The sequence below is a fragment of the Sciurus vulgaris genome, assembly GCF_902686455.1.
Source record: "Sciurus vulgaris genome assembly, chromosome: 12".
Lineage (NCBI taxonomy): Eukaryota > Metazoa > Chordata > Mammalia > Rodentia > Sciuridae > Sciurus > Sciurus vulgaris.
In genome coordinates this window covers 18719197-18744771 of record NC_136473.1, presented here as the reverse complement: position 1 = coordinate 18744771, position 25575 = coordinate 18719197, and the positions used below count along the sequence as shown (strand labels likewise).

The 25575-nt window shown below is 38.4% G+C and overlaps 1 protein-coding gene across 3 annotated transcripts in view; it reads right to left on the bottom strand.

Moving 5' to 3' along the window:
• The window catches only part of DHTKD1 (dehydrogenase E1 and transketolase domain containing 1), a 63409-nt gene that overhangs the window by 20995 nt on the left and 16839 nt on the right, over positions 1-25575 (bottom strand). For all 3 annotated transcript variants that reach the window (XM_079106201.1, XM_079106202.1, XM_079106200.1), the window contains 8 exons: positions 17254-17409; positions 14572-14783; positions 13485-13679; positions 11610-11879; positions 7729-7900; positions 6450-6648; positions 4373-4685; positions 609-693 (listed from right to left, as the gene is read on the bottom strand). In XM_079106201.1, the coding sequence (XP_078962327.1) occupies positions 609-693; positions 4373-4685; positions 6450-6648; positions 7729-7900; positions 11610-11879; positions 13485-13679; positions 14572-14783; positions 17254-17287 (1480 nt within the window). In that variant the 5' untranslated portion in view covers positions 17288-17409. The remainder of the gene's footprint in view (positions 1-608; positions 694-4372; positions 4686-6449; positions 6649-7728; positions 7901-11609; positions 11880-13484; positions 13680-14571; positions 14784-17253; positions 17410-25575) is intronic.

The following is a 25575-nucleotide window of genomic DNA, read 5'->3' as shown; positions in this document are numbered from 1 at the left end:
GTGCAGGTATCTCTATAGTGTGCTTACATTGGGTATATACACAGGAGTGGTATAATTGGATCATGTGGTAGTTTTGATTTTAGTTTTCTGAGGAACCTCCATACTGATTTCCATGGTGGCAGACTTATATCCCACCAATAGTATATAAGCGTTCCTTTTCCCATGCATCTTCATCAGCATTTAATTTTTTTTGTATTCTTGAAGATAACCATTCTAACTGGGGTGAGATGGAATCTCAGTGTAGTTTTGACTTGCATTTCCCTGCTGGCTGGAGATGTTGAACATTTTTTTATATAATTTATGGTTATTAGAACTTCTTTTAAGAAGTGTTCCTCTATATTTTTTAGAGAAAAATATTTTCTCAATATATCTAGAATTGACTCCTGTATTTCTCGGTATACTGCTGTATTACCTATGCTCCGAAGAAGGTTGTCAACATGACTTATACTAAGATTAAGTAATATTATCCAGCAGCATGTTTTAGAACCTTTCTAGTTGATAAAAATGATAGTAGATAGTTGTAATTCAGAAAATCACAGAAGCCGCATGTAACAAATGTCATTTAGAATATTCTCCACCAGCTATGAAGTTAGACAGAAATGTCTTACCTTGAGCAAGTAAGGAACCCAAGGCAAGGGTTTCTGCTGTGGCCCAGTCTAAATTTGTTCCATTCATCACTTTCTCCATTCTGGACTATAAAATTGAGGAGGAAGACAAAAGAAATATTTAAGAGTCTATATCCTTTTTCAAGAGATCCAAGATGGTGGACTAGAGGGAGATTGTGTTCCTTGTCCTCCATAACTAGGGTTTTAATCAAAGGATATCTGTTTCTCGATTACTCACTGAGTGGCACCTATCATTCATGATTTGCCTGCCTTTTGCCTGCCCATTACCTGCCTTTCACCTAACCATCACCCACCACCCGAGGTCCACCTGCTGATCATCTGGCGGTAGCCAGAAGAATAACTGCAGACTGCCAGTGGATTGCCAGATGCCTGCTGTTGCCTGGAAGTCCACTGTCATAGTACCTGCAGATTTGGTTACACATGGATGTCGCTACTTTGAGACAACAACCAGGACCTGTAGGACCCTCAGCCAAACTGATGGAGCCCTGTCTCCAAGACACCCAGATCAACTGACCATGCCCTGCCTCCAGGACACCTCAACCAGAATGACCACATCCCTCCTCCAGGACTCCTACCTGACCAACTGCACCCCACTTCCAGGACCCCCAGGAAGCCAGAGCAGCCATCTTGGATTATCCTGGAAGCAGAAGCTGCCATCTTTAGGTGAGGCAAATCCCATCCTGAGATGCCTGCTGGAGACTGGAAGCTCATTGTCAGGTACCTCTCATACATCAGGCTACTGAAGATTGGGAGGTTTGAATACTATATGACTAATATAGTGTAGGTTTTTTTTTTTTCTCCTTTGTGAAAATTTTTAAGTTTTTATTTCTTTACCTTTCTCACTCTATTTTCCTTTTGTTTACCTGTTTCCTCAGTCTCTTTCTCCCTTTTCGCAAGCTAACAACCAACTTCTTTTGATTACACTTTAACTTTTTCTACCATCTAGAACTTCTGTATTCTCTTTTCTTACCCCATTAACAGCTACATCCTACACCCCTCCCCATCCTCTTTGTCCTCCATTAGAAACTGCAGACCTTATTGCAAATCTATTTGTTATACTGTAGATAATAATTGAACTCATTCTGTTTATTATGACAATTTTGTTAATGTCTTCATAGGGGCTATTTGGTTTAGGGCTGCATATTATCTGTATTTGGCACTTCTAATATTGATCTCCCCCTTAAAGAAAAGGTTTTGGAAACCTACAGAGTCACTATTAGCCTAAAGGGGGGAACCTGCAATATCCCAGATCTGCACTGCTAGAGGAGAAGATACATGAACAACATGAAAAAACAAGGGAAGAAAATGATCCAAACAAACCTAGATTCTATATTAATAGAATCCAGTGACAGCATGGTAGAAGGAATGTCAGAAAAGGAGTTAAGATTATACATAATTAAAATGATTCGTGAAGCAAAGGATGAGATAAGAGAGCAAAGGCAGGCAATGAATGATCACACCAATAAGCAGTTTAAAAAGCAACTGCAGGAAGCGAAAGATCATTTCAACAAAGAGATAGAGATTCTAAAAAAAAAAAAAAAACAAAAAACAAACAAACAAATGGAAATCCTTGAAATGAAGGAAACAATAAACCAAATAAAAAACTCAATGGAAAGCATCGCCAACAGACTAGATCACTTGGAAGAGAGAACCTCAGACAATGAAGACAAAATACTTAATCTTGAAAATAAGGTTAACCAAACAGAGAAGATGGTAAGAAATCATGAATGGAACCTCCAAGAACGATGGAACATCATGAAAAGACCAAATTTAAGAATTATCAGTAAAATAAAAAAAATAAAAAAAAAAAGAGAGGCAACATGTATCCCATTTGTTTACAATAAAATTAAAAAAAAAAAAAAGAATTATCAGGATTGAGGAAGGCACAGTGATATAAACCAAAGGAATGAACAACCTATTCAATGAAATAATATCAGAAAATTTCCCAAACCTGCAGAATGAAATGGAAAATCAAATACAAGAGGCTTACAGAACACCAAATGCACAAAATTACAACAGATCCACACCAAGGCACATTATAATGAAAATGCCTAACATACAAAATAAAGATAGGATCTTAAAGGCTGCAAGAGAAAAGTGTCAGATTACATATGGGGGAAACCATTATGGATATCAGCAAATTTCTCAGTCCAGACCCCAAAAGCTAGAAGGGCCTGGAACAACATATTTCAAGATCTGAAAGAACATGGCTGTCAACCAAGAATCCTATACCCAGCAAAACTAACCTTCAGATTGGAAGACAAAATCCTTCCATCATTCTTTTTCACAGTGAATTCAAAAAATTTGATGCAAAAAAGATCAGTATAAAAAATACGTTAAGCCAGGTGTGGTTGCGCCTGCCTGTAATCCTAGTAGCTTGGGAGGCTGAGGCAGAAGGATCACAAGTTCAAGACCAGTCTCAGCAGCTTAGTGAGACTCTGTCTCAAAATAAAAAAAATTAAAATGACTGGGGATGTAACTCAGTGGTGGAGGACCTTTGTGTTCAGTCCCCAGTACACCACACCCCGCTACACACATACACTCCAACACACACAACAGAGTGCAGAAGGACCTATTCCTAATAGTAATTATAAATAGCTGTTTTTAGATTATTTTTAATTTTTCTTTCCTTTTCTTTTTTTTTTTTTTTTTTTTTTTTGCAGTGCTGGTGACTGGACCCAGGATCTTGCACATGCTAGGCAAGTACTCTACCACTGACTACACCTCCAGCTACATACAGTTTTGCACAGGAAAAACAAACATACACTTGGGGTTAGTAGATACCTCTGTGGGGGCATGAGGAGGTGAAATCAGGGAGTGGTACACGGGAAACTTTACTTGTACAGTACCGTTTCTTTTCTTTTCCTTTTCTCTTTTAGTACCAGGGATTGAACCCAGGAGTGTTTAACCACTGAACCACAACCCCAGTCCTTTTTATTTCTTATTCTGAGATAGGGTCTCACTAAGTGCTTAGGGCCTCATTAATTGCTGATGCTGGCTTTGAGCTTGCGATTCTCCTGCCTCAGCCTCCCGAGTCATTGGGATTACAGGTGTGTGCCACCACACTTGGAGTAATATCTTATTCCATAAGTGAAGTGGTGACACATAGTATGCTGGAATATTTCTATAACTATAATAAAAACTCTAGAGCAAAGTTAGTATTTTGAGATAATTGAGGGCAGAGCCCCTTCATATAAGCTTAAAGATGAAGAACTTTTACTCTTTGTTTTCCTGGTTTTAACAACGAAAGTCCCATGTTCCAGAAAACTTGTGAATCCCAGGCACACCAGGATGGTTTGTCATCCTATAGTTAGCATAAGATGATATATAAAATATCAGCGTTTTAAAAAATCTAAATGGTCATCTACAGGGTATATGTGCTAATTTTTGTTTATTTTATTTATTTATTTATTAAAAAATTAAAGTTCCTTCTGTTCACTGGTTGGAAAAACTCAACTAGATATTTCTGTATTTCTCTACATTTTATAATAAGCATGTATTCTGTGTACATATAATGTATTAAACATGCATAAATAAATAAATAAATAAATAAATAAATAAAGGAGACAAAATCTGAGTTAATTGGCTCTCAGTGCCAAAACAACACTGGGATCAGTTCCTAGAACTTAATAACACACAATAAGTATTTGTTAAATGAATTATCCAACTGAAAAGACCAGTACAACATCAATTCCTTTGCCAAGCAAAAATAAAACGTAAGAATGAGCTATTTCAAGGGTCCCCACCTGAACATACATCTTTAGAAGGTGGCCATGCATCTGCAGTTCCTTTGGCACCTCCACAGACTTCATGCCAATAAACTGCAGGAGGTCAAGGGGCACGCCTGTGTTCCAGGTGGTGATACAAGCTTCTGGCTGAACCAGGCCCTGCCACTGGGCCTGCAGATTAGTGGCAGGCGGGCTGTAGTGGGCCACGTTGGCTAAATGCTCATTTAACTTGGCATAGTATGAGGCTTTTATTTCAGAGAGCTCTTCCTGGGTCATGAGTCCACTGGCAATGAGGTGCTCTGCATACATGTCTGGGATGCTCTTTCGGGCTCTGTTCAACAGAGAAGGGGGAGAAAGTCGATCCGTTTCATAAAAATCTAAGACAGATGCAATCACTGTCAAAGGTATTGTAGGATGTTATCACCATCAAAAGGCACTTAGGAAATGTTTTAGAACTAGATAGAAGTGGTCACACAACATTGGAATATACTAAATGCCACTGAACTGTTCACTTTAAAATACTGTGGACAATTTCATATTACAATTTTTACCTCAATAAGTTACCAAAACAAAAGAATTACATAAAACTTTAATTAATTAATTAAAGGCACTCCTGAGGAATGACCTCTTCTAAGCAAAGAAGAAAAAACAAATTTACCTTTGTAAGCTTTTCCTGCATTCAGGTAGAAATAAGTAGTGGTGCTTTTTCCTACAAATTGGTAAATTCTGGACAGTTATTTATAAGACTGACCCATCTAACTATTCCTTCAGCACTCCCTTTATTTTAAAAAGTACTGAATCCAAAGTTGCCAACATCAGTTTTGGACTGCATTAATAATCCTTTAACTATAATAATTGGCACCTGGTTGATTTATTAAATAACATCACAACAAAAATAATGCTATTCTATGTGCATATAATCCTTTAAACTATATACTATGTTTACATGTATTGTCACATTTAATCCTGACAAAAGTGAGAGGGAGGCAGGACAGGTGTTTTACATGGAGCCTGAGGCACATGGAGTCATACGACTATTCAGCTGAGCTAACCCAGAGCCCAGCTTTGTTCCTCTGGGAACAGAGCTCTTCTGCTACTTATGTCCAGAAAGGCCTGTCAAATGTTACCAAGTTTGCTCCTCTGCTTTAATTTATACTTATAAGGAAACAATATATAAAGCTTTTAGATATTTAACCTTTCTATTTTACATGCTAAATAGTCTTTGAAATCTGGTGTATGTATTATAGTCACAGCACATCTGCCTCAGAACTGGTCATACTTCAAGTCCTCAGTAGTCGTTTAATGGCCAGTGGTTTCTGTACTGGACAGCACAATTCTAAGCCTTCTTTACAACCCCTTGTGGGCTGGGCATGGTGGCACACACCTGTAATCCCAGCTAAACAGGAGGCTAAGGCAGAAGGATTCCAAGTTTGAGGCCAGCTTAGGCAATTAGTCTGAAAATAAAAAAACTTAAGTGGGCTGGGGTTGTAGCTCAGTAGTAGAGCACTTACTTGCCTTGCATGTGGGAGGTTCTGGGTTCAATCCGAAGTATCACAAAAGCAAAAAATGCTTTTATTACTTCCTAGTGGTATACAAAGCAGGTTCACGTCTATGGTTGCATGAGTGGTTGCATGAGTAGATCATGGCGGTCCTTTTCCTAATCCTTCCAATGCCACCCTCAGCTCAGGCACTAAGAAGCTCAGGCAAGGCTTTGCCTAAGTCATCTTCCCATCTGCTAAGTGAGTCGTTAAGCTCTCTATTCTCTATTCAATGAATAAATATGTGGATTTTAAGAGGATGGGAAACTCTCCTGAGACCCACAGGTGACCATCCCAGTTTGCCCAGGACTGCTGCAGTTCAGCATTGCAAGTCCCATGTCATAAGCAAACCAAGGAAGGTGGTCACCCTGTCTGAGAGCATCCATTAAATATTACAGGGTTGGGGGTGTAACTCAGTGGTAAAGCACTTGCTAGCATGCTCAAGACCCTGGGTTTGATCCCCAGTCCTGCAAAATACTAACAATAACAATAACCACCACGACAACACAAGCACTGTAAGGTCTGGGGATATATTAAACAAAGGTTTATAATTGTACCTGATGATTTTGTACATGACCGGGTTGGTGAAGAAAGGCTCATCCAGCTCATTGTGGCCCCACTGCCTGTAGCACAACAAATCAATAATCACATCCTTGCGGAACTGGCGCTGATATTCAAAAGCCAGTCGTGTGGCCCGGACCACTTCCTCTGGCCTGTCTCCATTGACATGGATGATGGCACAGCCCACAAGCTTTCCTGAAGAAGGGAGGACCAAGATGACTTGGAATGACATTATTACCCTGCCTCCCTGGCCCCTGAGTAACTGCCTGCATGGGAAGATATCTAGGTCCTCAGAGGTAGCTAGGTTTTGTTGCTAAGAACCCAAGTTTTTGGGACTGGGGTTTTAAGTCAGTGGTAGTGCACTTGACTAGCATGCACGAGGCACCGGATTCAATCCTCAGCACCACATAAAAATAAATAAATAAAATAAAAGGTTTTGTGTTCATCAATAACTAATATATATATATATGTATATATGTATATACATATATATATATATATAAAACAACCCAAGCTTTTGAGTTTAACTGACAAGTCCCAGCTTTGTGGCTTACTGTGTGACCTTGGTAAGGTCATGAATCTCAGTCTATTCCTACCTTTTACCATCATTTTCAATATTTTATGCATTAGTGTATGTCAAGTGTTAAGCACTTTCCAGTACCTGGTACATAATAGTTAACATTTGCTATTGTTATTCTGTTATATTTCTTCCTGGGAAAAAATGCTCATTAAAGGATGTATCCTAGAAAAAGACTGATTTTCTCCAAAGAGAAGTTCCAGAATGGATCCTCACTATCCCTATCAGACTCTTCACAAAGAACTCACACAGACAACCTCAGAAGAAATCCAGTCCAGGCCCTGGGTATAAACCATCTAACAGGTATTGTAACTCAGTGAAATAGGAATGGGTAATGAGAGCCCCGCTTCTCTCTTAAGACAGCTCATTTCCAGAAGTTAACACAAGTCTTTGTCTTATTTCCTTAAATTTAAAGATCACACTCAGGGCTGGGTAAGTAGTTGTGTGGTGGAGGGCTTGCCTAGCATGCACAAGGTTCTCAGTTCCAGCCTCAGCACCACAAAACAAAATAATAATTCAATCAAACAAAGATTACAACTAGGCTTCAGAGGAAATGTTAACTTGGCAATATTTGGTGACTACTGTCCATATCTGATTCAAACTTTAAAACTGTGAGACTCATTGTTCTGAATGAACTATAAGTTTTTCTAGAAACTCCTTGTCTGACCCAGCCATAACAGTTCTCCTGTGTTACATACCAATATCACTACAGTATAACGAAGACCTTCCTCTTTCCGCCGGAGTGGTGTAACCCAGCTGGTTATTGACAATCAAGTGGATGCTCCCACCAACTCTGAAGTGTGGGAGATTAGAGAGTGTAAATGTTTCAAGAACAATCCCTTGACCACAGAAAGAAGCATCACCGTGAACCTAAAACGTGGGGCAGGGTGTGGAGAGGAAAACGAACACGAGGGATTAAGAAATTGAGGTTTTCAGATCAGAATGAACCATTAAGACACTAACAGGTATACAAACAACCACCATCTCACTACTGCCCTGCCCTCCTAAAAATATGCAGGTTATAGGATTTTCTAGAATGGCTAGGCTGACCTCAAAAACAACTTTCAAAGATGCTCCACAGTCCTTTTCCTCTTGAAGCTGCCAACAGTGCCCAGTCCTTCCACCCTGTGTCACCACCTACACTCATCACTTCAGCAAACCTTCTAGAACATACATACAGTAGCACCACCGGAGGAAGGGCTGTTGCAGATGCAAAGAGAAAATCAGTTTCAGGAACTCTTACATGCAAAGAGCCTGCAAGTCATGAGGCATAGTGCCAGCTTTGAACCCATCCTCTCCAATCACCTTGCCCACTGAAGCAAGGCTGCATGGAGCTCACATCACTAATCCTGGGCGTCACCATGTATATGAGAGTGAAGTGGCGGCACGTCTGTAATCCCAGTGGCTCAGGAGGGCTGAGGTAAGAGGATCACAAGTTCAAAGCCAGACTCAGCAAAAGGAGGCGCTAAGCAACTCATGAGACCCTGTCTCTAAATAAAATACAAAAACAGGCTGGGGATGTGGCTCAGTGGTTGAGTGCCCCTGAGTTCAGTCCCTGGTACCTGTCCCCCCCAAAAAAAAAAAAAAAGAGAGAAAGGAGGTTTTGTTTTGGTGGGAGGGGGAGAGGTTGTTTTTTACACTAAAGCAAATAATAAAGTAATAGTAGATTTTAAAAGAAAATATAAGCTCTAAGAACTTTCTTTTTCTTTCTTTCTTTTGTGTGTGTGTGTGTGTGTGTGTGTGTGTGTGTGTGTGTGTGCCCACACGCACTTGGGATTGAGTCCAGGAGTGCTTTACCACTGAGCTACATCCCTAGCCCTTTTTATTTCTGATTTTGAGAGAGAATCTCACTTAGGTCCTTGCTAAATCGCTGAGGTTGGCCTTGAACTTGCAATTCTCCTGCTCCCGCCTCCCAAGTCACTCCCAAGTAGCCTGGCTCTAAGGACTTCATGCTAAAAGGTGATTATCATAAACAGTCCAAATCCTGAACTAAATAAAATGATTCTCTATGCCCTAACATAATGTAACCATTGAATCTGAGTAACTAAAGCAAACATGCAAAGCTAGAAGGTGCAAAGGTAGGATTTGAACTGAGGAGTTCTTGATTCCAACATTCGTGTCTTTTCTTCACTATGGTACATTATAAAGTCCAATAGTTGAGCAGGGTGTGGTGGTGCACACCTATAATCCCAGATACTCAGGACGCTGAGGTAGGAGGATTGCCAATTTTGAGGCCAGCCTCATCAACTTAGATTCTGTCTCAAAATAAAATAAAAAGGTCTGGGGTTGTAGCTCAGAAGTATAACATCCTTGGGTTCAATCCTCAAGGAAGAAAAAAACCTTTTTTACATAAATAAAGTCCAATACTCAGTATACACAGACCAAGAGTTTTGATATCTGAGTACTCCTCCTCACCCTTAGGCCTCCTTGCTATGACATCTTGTGGGACAATGTTGTAGAAAAGATCAGTACAGCAAGGAAGAGAGATGTTTGCCTCTTATGTGCCTTTTCAGAAATGTTCAGCATTATTCAGGTAATCTAATAAGAGATGGCATCTATTGACAACTTGCATCATTTTATCATAATCCTAGGATTTATGTTTTCCTTTTGGTGCTGGCGAGGATTGAACCCATGGCCTCAAACATGGTGGGTAATCGCTGATACACATCCTCAGCCCTTTTTATTTTGAGACAGGGTTTCACTAAGTAAGATGTCCAGGCTGGTCCTGAACTTTTGATCCTCCTGCCTCAGTCTCCCAGGTCACTGTGTTTACAGGCGTGCATCATGGTGCCTGGCACTCTTTGGATTCTTTATGCAAAAGCATGTATATATCATTTGCTGATTTTATTTTCCTTTGTAAACCTAAAGATACCACTGTGCTGTGCTGATAAAGTTTTGGAGGAGCAAGTGTCTTTAGACATAAAATCTGGGTGAGTGGAATGCTTGTCAGCTAAATGCAAGTGGTAGGGATGGTCAGTGGGTGAGGAGTCATCCTGAAACACACAGATCACAACTGAGAATTCATTTCCATCAGTTTCAACTCAAAGATAAAACAGAAGACAGAAAAAAGTAGCACTAGAAATCTCACCCACCATTGTTTTCTAGGGTCCAAATTTAGAAGTCCCATATAAATCAGAAGTGTGTACATGAGCAAGGAAAGACATGAGGACACAACATGGAAAAAAATTGGGGAAAACAAAGCAGACAAAGGAAGGCAGTTAGTATTATATCTTTTTTTCTTTTTGCACTACTAGGGATTGAACCCACAGGCCTTGTACCATTGAACCACTGAGCCACACCCACAGCCCTTTCATTTATTTACTTATTCATTTATTTTTTAAAATTTTGAGTCATGTTCTTGCTCAGTTGCTGAGGCTGGCCTGGAACTTGGCTATCTTCCTGCCTCAGGCTCCTGAGCTGTTGGGATTAGAGGTGTAAGCCATTTTGCCTGGCAAGGTCACATCATTTTAAAGAAATGGTCATTGTCACCCATTACTTCAGAAGTCAAGATCTGCTCAGTACACTAGGTAAATGCGAATGACTAGAGGAGTCTAGAGATCATGAATTAAGTCAAGTGAAAGGTGAAGAGAATATATGGCTAATGATTAGAAGATTTCTACTTAGAAATACTATATCATAATCAAATCTAATTCTGTCTACCCCCAATTTATTTGCAACAAGTTTTGGGCCCATGAAAAATTAACATGAATAGGATAACGTAGCTGTTTGTATACAGAGCAGAATGCTCTATGTTATATTTGTATCTACTTCTGTGGAGTTTGAAGACTCCATCACTGATATTCAGGGTTAATTATCTCCCAGTAGTTAAAGGTTCATATTTAAATGAATGCTCATAGAAGAAAACAAGACCCACATCCCAGATCTCTGAATGATACTTGTTGGCTACCAAAAATTTGGGGAGTGAATATGTGAAGAAACAGCCACAATAATTTTTGTTTGGCTTAAAAGCCAAAGGCATTTATTTTAATTTTCTAGGTGTTGCGGATCAAACTCAGGGCCTCACACATTCTAGGCAAGTGCTCTATCTCTGAGCTACACCCTCAGCCCTAAAGTTTTTTAAAAAAATTTTTTGTAGTTGTAGATGGACAGATTGCCTTTATTTTATTAGTTTATTTTTATGTGGTGCTGAGGATCAAACCCAGTACCTCACACATGCTAAGCAAGTGCGCTGCCACTGAGCTATAGTCCCAGCCCAGCCTAAAGGTTTTAAAACAAACTAGCAAACAAAGTAAATCCACTTTCTTATAGGCCTGTTCCATATACAGTTATATGTAATTTCTCAGAGGGCCACACTTTCAGAGAAGGGTGACATAAGTCTTTTTAGGAGGAGGAGCTCTTGTCATATCATGACAAGTGGAAGCCCCAGGCTAAAGTCAGATGCCCTGAGACTAGATTTCATATCTGCTATACATTTTTAAAACTCCAGAATTTCTTTACCTAAAATGTCATCTCAATTTCATATTGAATGTCTGTAATCTCCTGTAAGACCCACCAACCCAGACATTCCTTTTCCCTGGTTTTCCCAACTTTTGACCTCACTTCCTAAAGATTCAGGTACCTGTAAACAAATGACTTTGTCACCGGGCTGAGCAGAACCATCTGGAGAGTAGTCCCCATCTTGTCGAGACTGCTGTCTGCCACGGGTTTTCCCGACAGCCACTGGGTTAACAGCTTCAAGGTGTGAGGGGTTAGGCAGCATCGTCACATGGAGGGGACGGTGGGCACCAAAGTCAAGGTCCACAGAGGAGGTCAGGTGAGACAGCACATCTCCAGTGGCTGAGAAATTTTCTGGAAATTCACTCAAACCTTGCATTTTACGGAACATCAGCTATTATGAATAAACATAAAAGAAAAATCACAATGTACACAAGAGGAAAGTTGGTTAGCTTAAATAATACAATAAAAATGTTATGTAAATGCTTTTCTAGTTATTATAAATATGTATTATTTAAAGATGTTATGTAAATGCTTTTCTAGTTATTATAAATATGTATTATTTAAAGACAGGCACAGAAATATTTGGAGAGCTTCAGAATCAAATGAAGTGCCAACATCTTAAGAGGGGATGAAATCACAGCAAACCAAAAACACTGACTTGGGTGGTTACACACTCTCTCTCTCTCTCTCTCTCTCTCTCTCTCTCTCTCTCTCTCATTTGCACAGGGCTTGGGATTGAACCCAGGGCCTGGTGCATGCTAGATAAGTGCTCTAGCACTGAGCTACATCCCCAGCCATTGTGTGGTCTCTTTAAATAATATGTTGTTAGTTTCAGTGTTATGAGCCAGGCTATAAGAGCAATGACCAAACAGAATCCATTTTATCCTGAAACTCCCTGTCACGTAAGAAATGCTTCTCCCATGAGAAAACCCCACCTCTGTTACCCTGATCCTGCTTAGCACATCTTGCTTAGAAACGCAAATGTTTCTGTTCTTCTTATACAATGTAAAATTGTTCTTTTTGGTTTCCATTTTTCTTGGACAATGTGTCCTATCAGAGAATGAGTGTCTAGACATTGGTAACCATTCTTTAACTTGTACTCAATTAGGGTCGTTTTTGACCCCCTTCCTATTCTGCTTTGATTATAGATCTCAAGATGTTTGTTTGTAATTTTGAATCACAGCAACAGTCACTTATGATTAATGTACTGACATGCTTTACTTATGGTATAAAAGGTGTCCACTAACCCTTGGAGGGGGCCGGGAAATGTAGACTTGCAGTCTGCTCTCATCCCACCAGGTGGGGGTCTACAGGCTAGTGAATAAAGATGGTTCCATCTTCTGCTTTAAGATCGACTCAGTGATTTATTGCAATCTCACCATAATATTAGTACAACCTATTAATTATAAATTCTGCCAATACATGGATTTGTGACCTCTGATAAGCTAAAATGGTATAAAATCGCATAGATCTTTGTGTTTATTTGAATAATTGGCACTAAATGAGAAAAGCACACTCAAAGAACAGAATTAAGCTCCATTTATATCACCCTGGAAGAAACAAACTAACATATCTTCCCAGAAAGAAGAAAAGAATCCATACACAGAAAATCAACTCAAATACCACTTCTGCCTGTCAACATTTTTTTTTTTTTCTAGTACTTGGGATTGAACCCAGGAGTGATTAAGCACTGAGCCACATCTCCAGCACTTTTTTGTATTTTATTTAGATACAGGATCTCGCTAAGTTGCTGAGGCTGGCTTTGAACCTGCAATCCTCCTGCCTCAGCCTCCAGAGCTGCTGGGATTACAGGCGTGTGCCACCATGCCTGGCATCTATCTGCCTGTCAACATTAACTTCCATCCATTCATTAAGCTAGCTCCTGGTCCAACTGCTCATATAAATAGCTGGCTTTCTACAGGAAATTCCTGACATTATTTTTAGTCTGTTACAATCCATTGTACAGTGTTGGTGAGAAACAAAGAAAGGAACTTACCTCTGGAGGTAACTGCAGAAGGCCTGTCAATAAATTCAGCCTCCCTCTATGGGGCATCCCAATAATGACATCGGTTATCCCACTGAAGGCTGACATTTTCAGCAACTCATGGAAAAAGCCCATCATGCTTTCGGCCCCTTCCCCTCCATATCGTTTCACTGTGGCAAACTTGGTGGCCAAAAAGTGGTCAAATTCCTACAGAACATCACACCAGACATATTAGAAAAATGGCCACTGCTCAGATGAAAGGCAGGGAAGTTTACATGTGCTGCAAAACAACCTCACATTCTCCCAGTGGCTGCAGCAGCACCCCTTTAATACATATCTTAGGAAGACCTAACAATCCAGGACTGCTCTGCCAAGGACCCTAGACCCAGTAAGGGCTGCAGGAGAAGAATCTGAGTGGTAGAATTAACATACCCCAAGAGGAACCCTTTACGTATGTGTGTCCCTCCAGACTAGGGGCCAGGCCTTAGATCTCGCTGCCTCTTTCAGTACATTGGGCTTTAGCAGAAGGCTCTATAGTATTTATTTATACGAGTCACACACTACGCAACTATCTAAACTACTGGCAAGAGGCTGCTTGTCACTTTGACATGCCTGAGTTCTGTCAAGGTCATAGCAGAAATTTGGTCCCATAAATTTATATGAAGAACTTCTTCCATACACAGTCTTTTGATCACTTCAGGAAACAAAACGAAAAGTAATTGTACTCCATTTGTGTACAATGAATCAAAATGCATTTTGCTATTATGTATAACTAAATAGAACAATTTAAAAAAATTAAAGAAATAATAAAAAAAGAAAAGTATATCTTAAGACTTTTATCACCTTTTATGGTATAAGTAGACAAATACATAAAAGTACTTTGAAGAAAAGCAACAGTTCAAATGCCTGGTGATCTACTTTTTTTTTCTACTTAGAATAAAAGTGATATGTGTTATATTGTCTCTTATGTTGAACCAATGGGGGCAAATTATGGGTGTGTTCAGAGTGTTAACACTTTAAACCCTTTTCTCCAGTAGCTAGCTATCTTGGTAGGAAATGAGCTGACCTTTTCCATTGATATTAGCTGCTTTTTTTATACCTGAGACTCTAGCATTAATTTTGACAGATGTTTTCGCTCCTCTGTGGTAAATGTCTCCTTTTTTAGCTCCTCAAACCGTCTGGTGAACCAGTCTTTCTCCTCCTGGCTCTGAAGTTGGGCAGTTTCAATTGAAATTGGCCCACAATAGATTTGGTTGAGATAGGCTAATATTTCCTCAAGAGAGGCCTCTTCCTTCCCCATGTTCAACAGTCCTATGAAATAGAATCAAAAGGATCATTTCCAAGAAAAAAATCAACCATGCAGTAAATTAGTTCTGGAACACGCTTACTTCAATATCATTATTAATAATTTAAGTCATTATCAAAGCTTTTTTTTTCCCTTTTTTCCCTTTTCTTTTCCCTCTCTCTTTTTTCCCACCCCTTGTGGTGTTACGTAGTTGATTCTAGGACCTCACATATGCTAGGCAAGTGCTCTACCACCAGGCTGCATCCCTATTCCTACTTAGATTTTTCTAAAGGCAAAACTAACAGAGGGAAAAAAAAAAAAAAACACCATTCTTCATAAGAATAAAACCATGCTGCTTTATGCCAAATTTTGATTCCACAGTAATTTCAAACTAAAATTTGAAATCTGTGGACTTAAAACATAGCTCCGTGGTAAAGCCCTTGCCTAGCATGTACAAAGCCTGGGGGTTAATCCCCAGAATACTACTACCACTACTAGTACTACTACTATTACTATTAATAATAATAAATTTGAAACCTACTTTTCATCTGCTTTATAGCTACAAATCATATGCCCTGTCTTTATCGGAAATATCTAACAAAACATTCATCTTATAACATCTATAAAGCAATATCTGTTACTGAACAATTGGTCTTGATGTGAAGTTAAGCATAGAATAATATTAATAAATAAATAATAATAATATTAATAAATAATAATAAATAATATTATTTTTATAATAATATTAATATTAATTTATTATTTTATAATATTATTTTTATAATAATAAAAATAGCAAAGCATCATTTTAAGGTAAAAGGTAAAAATAATAATAAATAATATTATTTTTATAATATTATTTTTATAATAATATTAATATTAATTTATTATTTTATAATATTATTTTTATAATAATAAAAATAGCAAAGCATCATTTTAAGGTAAAAGGTAAAAATAATAATAAATAATATTACTTTTATAATATTATTTTTATAATAATATTAATATTAATTTATTATTTTATAATAATATTATTTTTATAATAATAAAAAAATAATAATAATAAAAATAGCAAAGCATCATTTTAAGGTAAAAGGTAAAAATAATAATAAATATTATTTTTATAATATTATTTTTAAAATAATATTAATATTAATTTATTATTTTATAATAATATTATTTTTATAATAATAATAATAATAATAATAAAAATAGCAAAGCAACATTTTAAGGTAAAAGGAAACTGATGTGGTGTCCTTGTATGTCCGTCAAAGAAAGGGGAAGTTTGCACATGGCATTAGCTTATCACCACATCAGTTATCAGTCCCTTGCTTAATCCCACAACAATGATTTAATAAACCAGTATTTATTTTATGTTGCTAATGGTTTCTTAGAATAAACTTTAGATCTTTGATATTGATCATTTAACCTAAAAATTGCTTTGATGTTGCATAACTTCTGTCTCACTTTAAAAAAAAATACTTTTAGTCATAGATGGACATAATGCCTTTATTTTGTTTATTTAGTTTTTTTTATGTGGTGCTGGGGATCAAACCCAGCACTTCACATGTGCTAGGAAAGTGCTCTACCACTGAGCCACAACCCCAGCCCTCTGCCTCATTTTTTAGTCCATAAAATGGGGATAATCAAGGTACCTCAGAGTAGTTGTAAAGATGAAATGAGGTGAGAACCCCAAAGTCCATCAGAAGATGAAAGAATACACAAAATGTGGTATAGTCACAAAATGGAATGTCCATCAGCCGATCAAAAAATTAAAGTACTGATTTGTGCTACAACATGATGAACCTTGAAACATTAAGTAAAGCAGAAGAAGTCAGACACAAGGGTCACACGGTTTATGATTTCACTTATATGAAATGCAGATATAAGAGACAGAAAGTAGATTAATGGTTGCCAGGGATTGGGGAGGGAGATGGTAGAATGGAGGGTGACTCTTTAATAGATATGAGGTTTCCTTTTGAGATGATGTAAATGTTCTGGAAATAGATTAATGGTTACACTTACTAACTTTAAATAAATAAAATGTGGCTGGGGATGTAGCTCAGTGGTGGAGCATTTGTCTGGCATGCATGAGGCTTAGACTTCCATCCTCAGCACCTCAAAAAGATCTTAGAAAATAACATGAGGTAGGACACCAAGATCATGATTGTGCTCCAGATCCCTCCCCGGCCTTTTTAAGTCCCTGGTTGGGAAAGAAAACAGGGTGAAAGTTTCTCCACTCCTGCAGAGTGGAGCACGCCTCAGCTCAGGAGGCTGAGTCAGGACGATCTCGAGTTCAAAGCCAGCCTCAGCAAAAGTAAGACACTAAGAAACTCAGTGAGACCCTGTCTTTAAATAAAATACAAAATAAGGTTGGGAATGTGGCTCAGTGGTTGAGTGCCCCTGAGTTCAATCCCCCCCCAAAAAACAAGAACAGAGTGAAGAGCTGTACTTCTTGTGGGTAGCTCTTTTTTCCCTCCAGAGGGATCATCTTACCTGCAGTATTGAAGGGCCCCTGCAGGGTCTGCATCAGGGCTTGGATTTCAGGCACAGTGTCCAGCAGGGATTGTCCAGTGAAGAGGGGGTTGATTTGGGCAGCTTTATGACCATGCTCACAATATACTGTCACCAACCTGGCAAGGCCATGATCAACTAAATCAGGAGAGAACAAAACAAACTGGTAAGGAGGTGCCCACAAACTTTCAAAGATGATGTTGAAGTCTTAGACACATTGCTCCTACCCACCACATGTGCCAGCATCTTTCAGGATTAAAGACTATCAGAATCCAGATAAACATGCTTATTTCCTTATTTATCTCATGATAGAGTTTGGGGGACTTTAACTCTGAGAACACATGTATAAAAACAACTATACACATGCATAACTATTAGAAAGGAACACACGGAATTAAAAATAACTATTACATTGCTGAGATTACAGATAGAGTCCTCTTTTTCTCCTAGTTGTTTGAGATATTTTTACACCTTATTTCTTACATAAAAAAAAGAGATAGGTCAAATTATAAAATCAATGTTATAGCTCCTTATTTCCTTTTTTTAACTTTTCCTTTCCCTTTTTTTTTTTTTTCTTTTTTCTTTTTCCTTTTTTTTTCTTTTTTATACAGGCTTTCACTAAATTGCCCAGTTTGGCCTCAAATTTGTGATCCTTCTGCTTCCATCTCCTGAGTAGCTGGAATTACAGGCCTTCACCACCATGCATGGCTATATTTTCTTATTTCTTTAAGATCCCAGGTACATGGTTATTTTATAAAACTGTAGATTAGGAAAGGACATAAATTATTTTGTCACTTACATAACGGAGGAAAAATCCTATCATAAAGCAATAGATGCATGATTGCCCTTTTCCTAAACGGAGGTAACTTTTGATGAATCTAACTCTATCTTTAAATTGAGGACAAAGCCATTTTTCTTTCTTTTTTCTATACACAAGTCCTTCTAAATTTTGAAGAACTCCTTCATGCCCACACTCAATTAAACTTCAGTCGAAGTATTCTTACATATACAGAACACAAACCCTAAAGATCAACAGATCAATGGAAGGCATACATTGGTTTGAATATTTTAAAATTGATGTTTTTATTTTCAGAACCCAAAGAAAACTGCTACCATCTTTCAAAATTCCAAGTGTCTATCTTAAGTACAAGTACTGACATGCGATGATTTTAGAACAATGTATGCCCCTGGGTTTGGTTTCTATGCACTGTCAAAGTCTCTTTGCTTATAGCAGGTGTAGTAAGGAAAGAACAGGGATGTATTGAATATGTACAGGAGATGCTTGCACCAATATAGCAGTTCTGTGGACCTATATTATGTCAACATTCCCAGAGTTAGCTCTGAACGACTCCCTTCCTGAGTCTTAGTTGCTCCTCCACGTCTTTCGGTTGCAGAAGATATGCTTGTATTTTTCAAATAAGTCCATCTTTGTTTAAGATAGTCAGAGTTGGTTTGTGCAGTTTGTGAACAAAGTGAACTTAGCTAATTAAAAAAAATAATTAATTTTAAAAAATTAAATTATGGTAGTATTATCTATCTATATATCGATTACTTTATTCTCTGCATTAAGCAAACATGGTGTTAGGAGACACAGAATATTGTTCTGTTTTCAGGAAGCAAAATACTCATATTAGCCACCATGAAGCACACTGTCAGGTAATTTAAACTAAAGTTACTACTTAATTTAAAACTCCAGGTAGTCAGACACTGTGGCTGCCTGAAATTCCAGCTACTCAGGATGCCAAGGTGGGAGGATCAGAGTTCCAGGCCACCCTGGATAACTTAGTGAGACCCTCTCTCAAAGTAAAAAGTTAAAGAAAGGACTAGGGATAGATCTCAGTGGCAGAGTGCTTGTCTAGCAAGCAAGAGGCCCTGGGTTCAATCCCCAGTTACATCAAATAAATAAATAAGTCAATGTAGATCTTTTTCATCAGCTGGTCATAAACAGCTCCCCCAAAAACAATCTAGACCATATTCACAGTTCCATTTTCATGCAAGGAGAGTATAGTAAAGCAAGTGGAAGCTGAATATCCATAAACACTTTAAAGACTTCCAAGAATGGTAATTTGGTAACTGGTGTCTCATTGAACTCTATTAAGATGAGCTGACTGCCCCCAACTTCACCTAAGGAATTTCATATGTAACCACATTAAAAGTCAAACAACTTTGAACCAGAATACTATATTCTGAACAGTAAACCCACACCATTTTATATCACACCTCCCCTTCTCACATCAAAAAATACGGCTTTATAAAGTAAATTTATTTCAGCAAATGTTTTAATTCCAAAACAAACTTGAAGTAGAAAGTTTGCTCTGGTTCTTTCAGCTTCTTTTCTAATGCTTTCTTAAAAAATCTGTAAGATACATAAGTAAGGGTCATAAATTGTTAGTAACTTATAGTGACCATTTAAGTACTAATTGGGTGTGTGTGGTATTGGGGACTAAATTCAGGGGCACTCTTAACACTTAGATACATCCCCAGCCTATTTTTAAAAATTTTTGAGAAAAGGTCTTATTGTTGCCCAGGCTGGCCTTGAGCTTGTGATCCTCCTTTCTCAGCCTCCCCAGTTGATTACAGATGGGCAGCCCCAACACCTTTCTGAATATGAACTTTTGCTACCCACTTGGCTGGATTTTTTTTATACACATTATTTTACTTAATCATTGCAATGACTCTGAAATAGTTGCCCTTGTCCTCATAAAGGTAAACAGAGGCCCAAAGAGGCTAAGTGACTTACAAAAGGTGACATAGGTAATAAAGAAGCTGGAATTTGAACTCCAATGTGTTTGACTTCATTCAAGTGTTTTGTCCATTAAAAAAAAAAAAAAAAGTTTAAAAGGGAGGTTCTGATCTTAGAGTTAAAGGCATGAGAAAAATAGATGTCATTGAGACTTTTTTTAAAAAATATTTTTATTTGTAGATGGACATGATATCTGTATTTTTTAATGTGGTGTTGAGGTTTGAACCCAGTGCCTCATGAGTGCGAGGCAAGTGATCTACCACTGAGCCACAACCCCAGTCCCTAATTAAAACTTTTTTTTTTAAAGTATGAGAACTAATATCTTTAGATTTTCTCAGTCTGCATCTGTGTTCTTAAATTTTCCTTATTTTGGAAAATTTAAATTTTCTTCAAACTTTCCCCTGTGACTCCAATAAAAGTTCCTGTTACTTCCAAAATGTAACATCCCTACAACCTCACTTCAACTACCAAGCTCAAAGTCAGTAATCTCTAAATAGCTGGGAATCTGATGGCTCTCATCTTCTGATGGCCTCTAAATTCTGCCATTTTTAAAAATAACGGAGGTCCCAAACCCTTCATGATGAAATCTTTGCCAGTGAATCAACACTCCTAAACCCACCTCTAATATAAGTTGAATTTTTGATAAACAAATTCAAAGTTTAATGCACAAGACCCTGGGTTTAATTCTCATCACCAAAATTTTAAAGGTAGATAAGTAGTTCAAGTTTACCTAGAAACTGAGGTTTTTAAAGGCTGAAGTACGAGCTATTACCAATAGCCAGTTTTAAAGAATGTTCGTCATGAGTCAAATTTTAACTACTGAAATTCCTGCCATCCAAAAGTTTACTAAAGGTAAACTCAGTATTTATTTACTTTTTTTTTTATTATTTGAGGGGTTACTCAGGGGCACTCGACCACTGAGCCACATCCCCAGCCCTATTTTTTGTATTTTATTTAGAGACAGGGTCTTACTGACTTGCTTAGTGCCTTGCTTTTGCTGAGGCTGGCTTTGAACTTGTGATCCTCCTGCCTCAGCTTCCCAAGCTGCTGGGATTACAGATGTGCGCCACTGTGCTTAGCCAAACTTAGTATTTTTTAAAGGAAAAGGGAAGTCTTAGTGAATGATGTGGTCATCCTAGACAGGCACTGATCTTAGCCAAATAAACATGAAGAAAAAAGACTAAGGAAGGGCAAAGAAAAGTAGGGAAGCTCCCTAATCTCGGCTATCCTCCTTCTACTTCATTGTGTCACTCTGGATGTGTCCATGTCCAGTAGGGTTTGTCCTTTAATTTACTTTGCCAGTACCAAAAGATTTCATGCATGATCCATCACACTAACTCAATCATTCCTCTCAACTAAGATGGTGTCTTTCCTGACAACTGACAGGCATTATAAAAAACACTAAAGTCACTCAAACCATGTCGCTGGCCTCAGCAGCCTCCTTTTTAATATTTTTGAACTGGGGATTGAACCCAGCAGTGCTTTGGCTCTGAGTTATATCCCCAGCCCTTGCTATTTTTTTATTTAGAGATAGGTTCTCCCTGAATTGATGAGGCTGGCCTTGAACTTACTATCCTTCTGCCTTAGCCTCCCGAGTCCCTGAGGTTATAGGCATATGCCATCCCCCTACCTACTCTTCACCCCAGTGATCAGTCTCCTATTCCAATTAAAAGAATTAACCATAAGCACACACTTATACAGAATTTAGGAGAAAATCCATCAGCAAAGAGCATAATAATAGTATACTGCCCAGTATATAAAGAGCTCCTCCACTGTTATGGTTAAACATAGAAAATTCAAATGCATTAAATATCACAAATAAATTGTATATATAGAAGCCCATTTCTATTTCTTAGTAAGACAGATGAGGTCAAGTTGGAGCCACTTAATCAGAAATGGAGGGAAATTCAGTTCTGCTAACAGAAGGGATGGGACTCTGAAGTCAGGGCTACAGTGCACAGCGTGGCAATGTTGAGACCATAGAACTTAGGAGAATTGGTTCTCAGGCTGGGAGTGTAGCATGGGAGATTGCTTGCCTGGCATGTGCAAGGTCATGAGTTCAGACTCCAACTTAGAAAATATTATAAGTAAAAGCAGAAGACGTGGTTCTGGAGAGGCTTTCTTAATAGACTCAGCCCTTCTTCAAGTGTAGAACTTTCTAGTAACATTCTTTTGTAGACAATGGGAGCTAGCTTGTCTTTACAGAAAAATAAAGGGTACTTCCTTGACACCCTACAGCCTAGTATTCGGATGGTCACAAGGTAATATTTAGAGAGTGCTATTGAATTTAGGGCACAGAAACAGAAAACAAATGACTAGACTTTTTAGGTTTAACAACTGTCTAGACAAGATCTTCGACTGTGGCAGCTGGCTCACAGAATGACCAGAAACAAAGACTAAAGGCTTAGGAAGTCTATAAGGAAGTTGTACTGCCAAAGAAACCTCAACTCTGAACTGAACACACCCCCCCACACACACACAAACACACACACACACACACTCCTGCAATTGATGACCTTCCAAGGTAACTCTCAAACTCCAAATTTTATCAGAAACAAAATAGGCTGTGGAATGTGCGCAGCTCTGAAGGAGCCCATGGTCTCCAGTGCCTACTTCCGATTTAGACACAGAAGTTATGAATAAGGAAGAGCCCATAAGGCCAAACTGGGGAATGGACGGAGCCAAATAAACTAGTGAACTTAACACAGGACCACGTGAAGCAGCTCTTATCATCCCCCCCAACAGGATTTGGTAATTGGCTTGACCATTGACTGCCGCAGATTCCTCAAACTCTTTTAATACGCCTAAGAGTCCTTTCTTTTTTGTATAATAAATATGTATCTATGTGCAGCCACTCTGGAAAGCGGTGTGGAGATTCCTTAGAAAACTTGGAATGGACCTACCATTTGACCCAGCTATCCCACTCCTCGGCCTATACCCAAAGGACTTAAAATCAGCATACTACAGAGATACAGCCACATCAATGTTCATAGCTGCTCAATTCACAATAGCCAGACTGTGGAACCAACCTAGATGTCCTTCAATTGATGAATGGATAAAGAAACCGTGGTGTATATATATATATATATATATATATATATATATATATATATATACAATGGAATATTACTCAGCTATAAAGAATAATAAAATTATGGCATTTGCAGGCAAATGGATGAAATTGGAAAAAATCATGCTAAGTGAGATAAGCCACTCTCAAAAAACCAAAGGATGAATGATCTTGCTGATAAGCGGATGATGACACAAAATGGGGGGTGGGAGGGGGGCAAGAATGGAGGAAGGAGGGACTGTATAGAGGGAAAAGAGGGGTGGGAGGGGTGGGGGGAAGGGAAAAATAACAGAATGAATCAAACATCAATACCCTATGTAAATGTATGATTATGCAAATGGTATGCTGTTACTCCACGTACAAACAGAAGCAACATGTATCCCATTTGTTTACAATAAAAATAAATTAAAATTTTAAAAAAATGTATCTATGGATTGGGTGGTAGTTCATAACATTCTAGACCCTGAGTAGCCACAGAAAAGACCTCACATTCTCCAGAGATAATCACCTTGAGCAAGGCCATTAAGAGGAGATTAGAGGAGAAAGGAGATGAATATGTGCATATACAGAAAGAAACACTTAGAATATTTAAGTGGCCAAAGGGGTGGGGTGTGTGGCCATTCTTAGCAGTTTTTCCATATCTATTTTCTTCTTCTCTTAAGGTAATTCTTAGCTGGTACATGACCACCCTGAATAAAGACCATGCTTTCCAGTGTTCCTTACAGATATGTATAGATAGCAACTAAGTTTTGGTTAGTGGAGCGTTATTGGAAGTCATATATGCAACTCTCCTCTCCCCTTTCTTCCACACAGCCTATTAGCGAATGATAATTCATAAAAAGAATTTTTTTTTTTGGTGGGGGGGGATGGGTACCAGGAATTGAACTCAGGGGCACATGGCCACTGAGCCACATCCCCAGCCCTATTTTGTATTTTATTTAGAGTTGCTTAGCGCCTTGCTTTTGCTGAGACTGGCTTTGAACTTGTGATCCTCCTGTCTCAGCCTCTGGAGTTGCTGGGATTACAGGAGTGCACCACCGAGTCCAGCTACAAAAAGAATTCTGACAAAATGACTTTCTGAAACAGAAAGAATAAAATCTGTCATAGATCTAAGTAGCGGTAATTTTGAAAAGTTGCTCCCTTTTTAAACGTTTTATTCTAAGTATTTTTTTTAAATAAAGAAAATGAAAATAAAGTTATTACCCTTAGCAAAACAAACTTTAAGCCAAATCCTACAACTGTACCACAAACAATTATTTCCAGGATTGATTTTACTCTTCCCTCCCAGTACCAAATATGATGATACCCCTGACCTGCAAGCAATTCTAACTCAGTACTGAACTTTCAGATTTCACCAAACATGTCACAAGAGGGCAAGTTCTCCACTAGAGAGGGCATAGGAAGCAATCTGGTGATGATGGAAGGAGAGGGTTACACATAAAAACAATATTTTTCAAACCACACCAGCCCAAAGTTCCCAAAATGATTCCGATCGTCTTCCAAATGAGAACCATTGACCTGGGTTTCTCCAAGGCAAGCTTAATTCTCAGCTGCCAGGCTGTTTATAGGAATCAAACAGAAATCACTGTCATGAAGAAAATTCCTCAAAGGAGATCACAATGTAGTGCACATACTAACATGACTTCAAATGAAGAAGGTATTGTCAAACTTGTCTTGCATATACATCCCTGTGACTAGAACAGTGTTGGTTAAGGATGGCCATAGACCTCCTGCCAGAGAATCCTCTAAGGTGCATGATAAAAACAAATTCCTGGCTGGGCACAGTGGTGTACACCTGTAATCCCAGCCCCTCAGGAGGCTGAGGCAGGAGGATCTTGAATTCAAAGCCAGCCTCAACAAAAGAGAGATGCTAAGTAATTCATTAAGACCTTGTCTCTAAATAAAATATAAAAAAAATATAGGACTGGAAATGTGACTCAATGGTCAAGGGTCCCTGAATTCAATCCCCAATACCTTCCGTGCAAAAAATACACAAATTCCTGGGCTGGGGGTGTAGTTCAATGGAGAATCCTTGCCTAGCAAGTCTGAGGCTCTTAGTGTGACACCCAGCAGCACAATAAGTAAGAACAACAACAAAAAAATCATATTCCTGAACCTTATTTTGGATTACTGAACTAGAACCTGGGGGAGAAGGAAGGAGTGAAGGCTGAAAACTGGCACTTTAAACATTTAAATCACTTTTAATGCAAATTTAAGTTTAAGAACAATTAACATAAAATTATAGGGGATTAAAGAAAAAAATTCTAGACACTCAATTTGCAAAGTGAAATAAAATACCTATAGTCTCATCTAAATCAAGAGATTAATAATCCAGTCAGGTTCAGTCAAACATGCCTATAATCCCAGCTACTGGAGAGGCTGAGGCAGGAGGACCACAAGTCCAAAGTCTCTGCAATTTAGCAAGACAGTCTTTAAATAAAAGGCACCAGGAATGTGTAGCTCTGTGGTAGAGTGCCCCTGGGTTCAATCT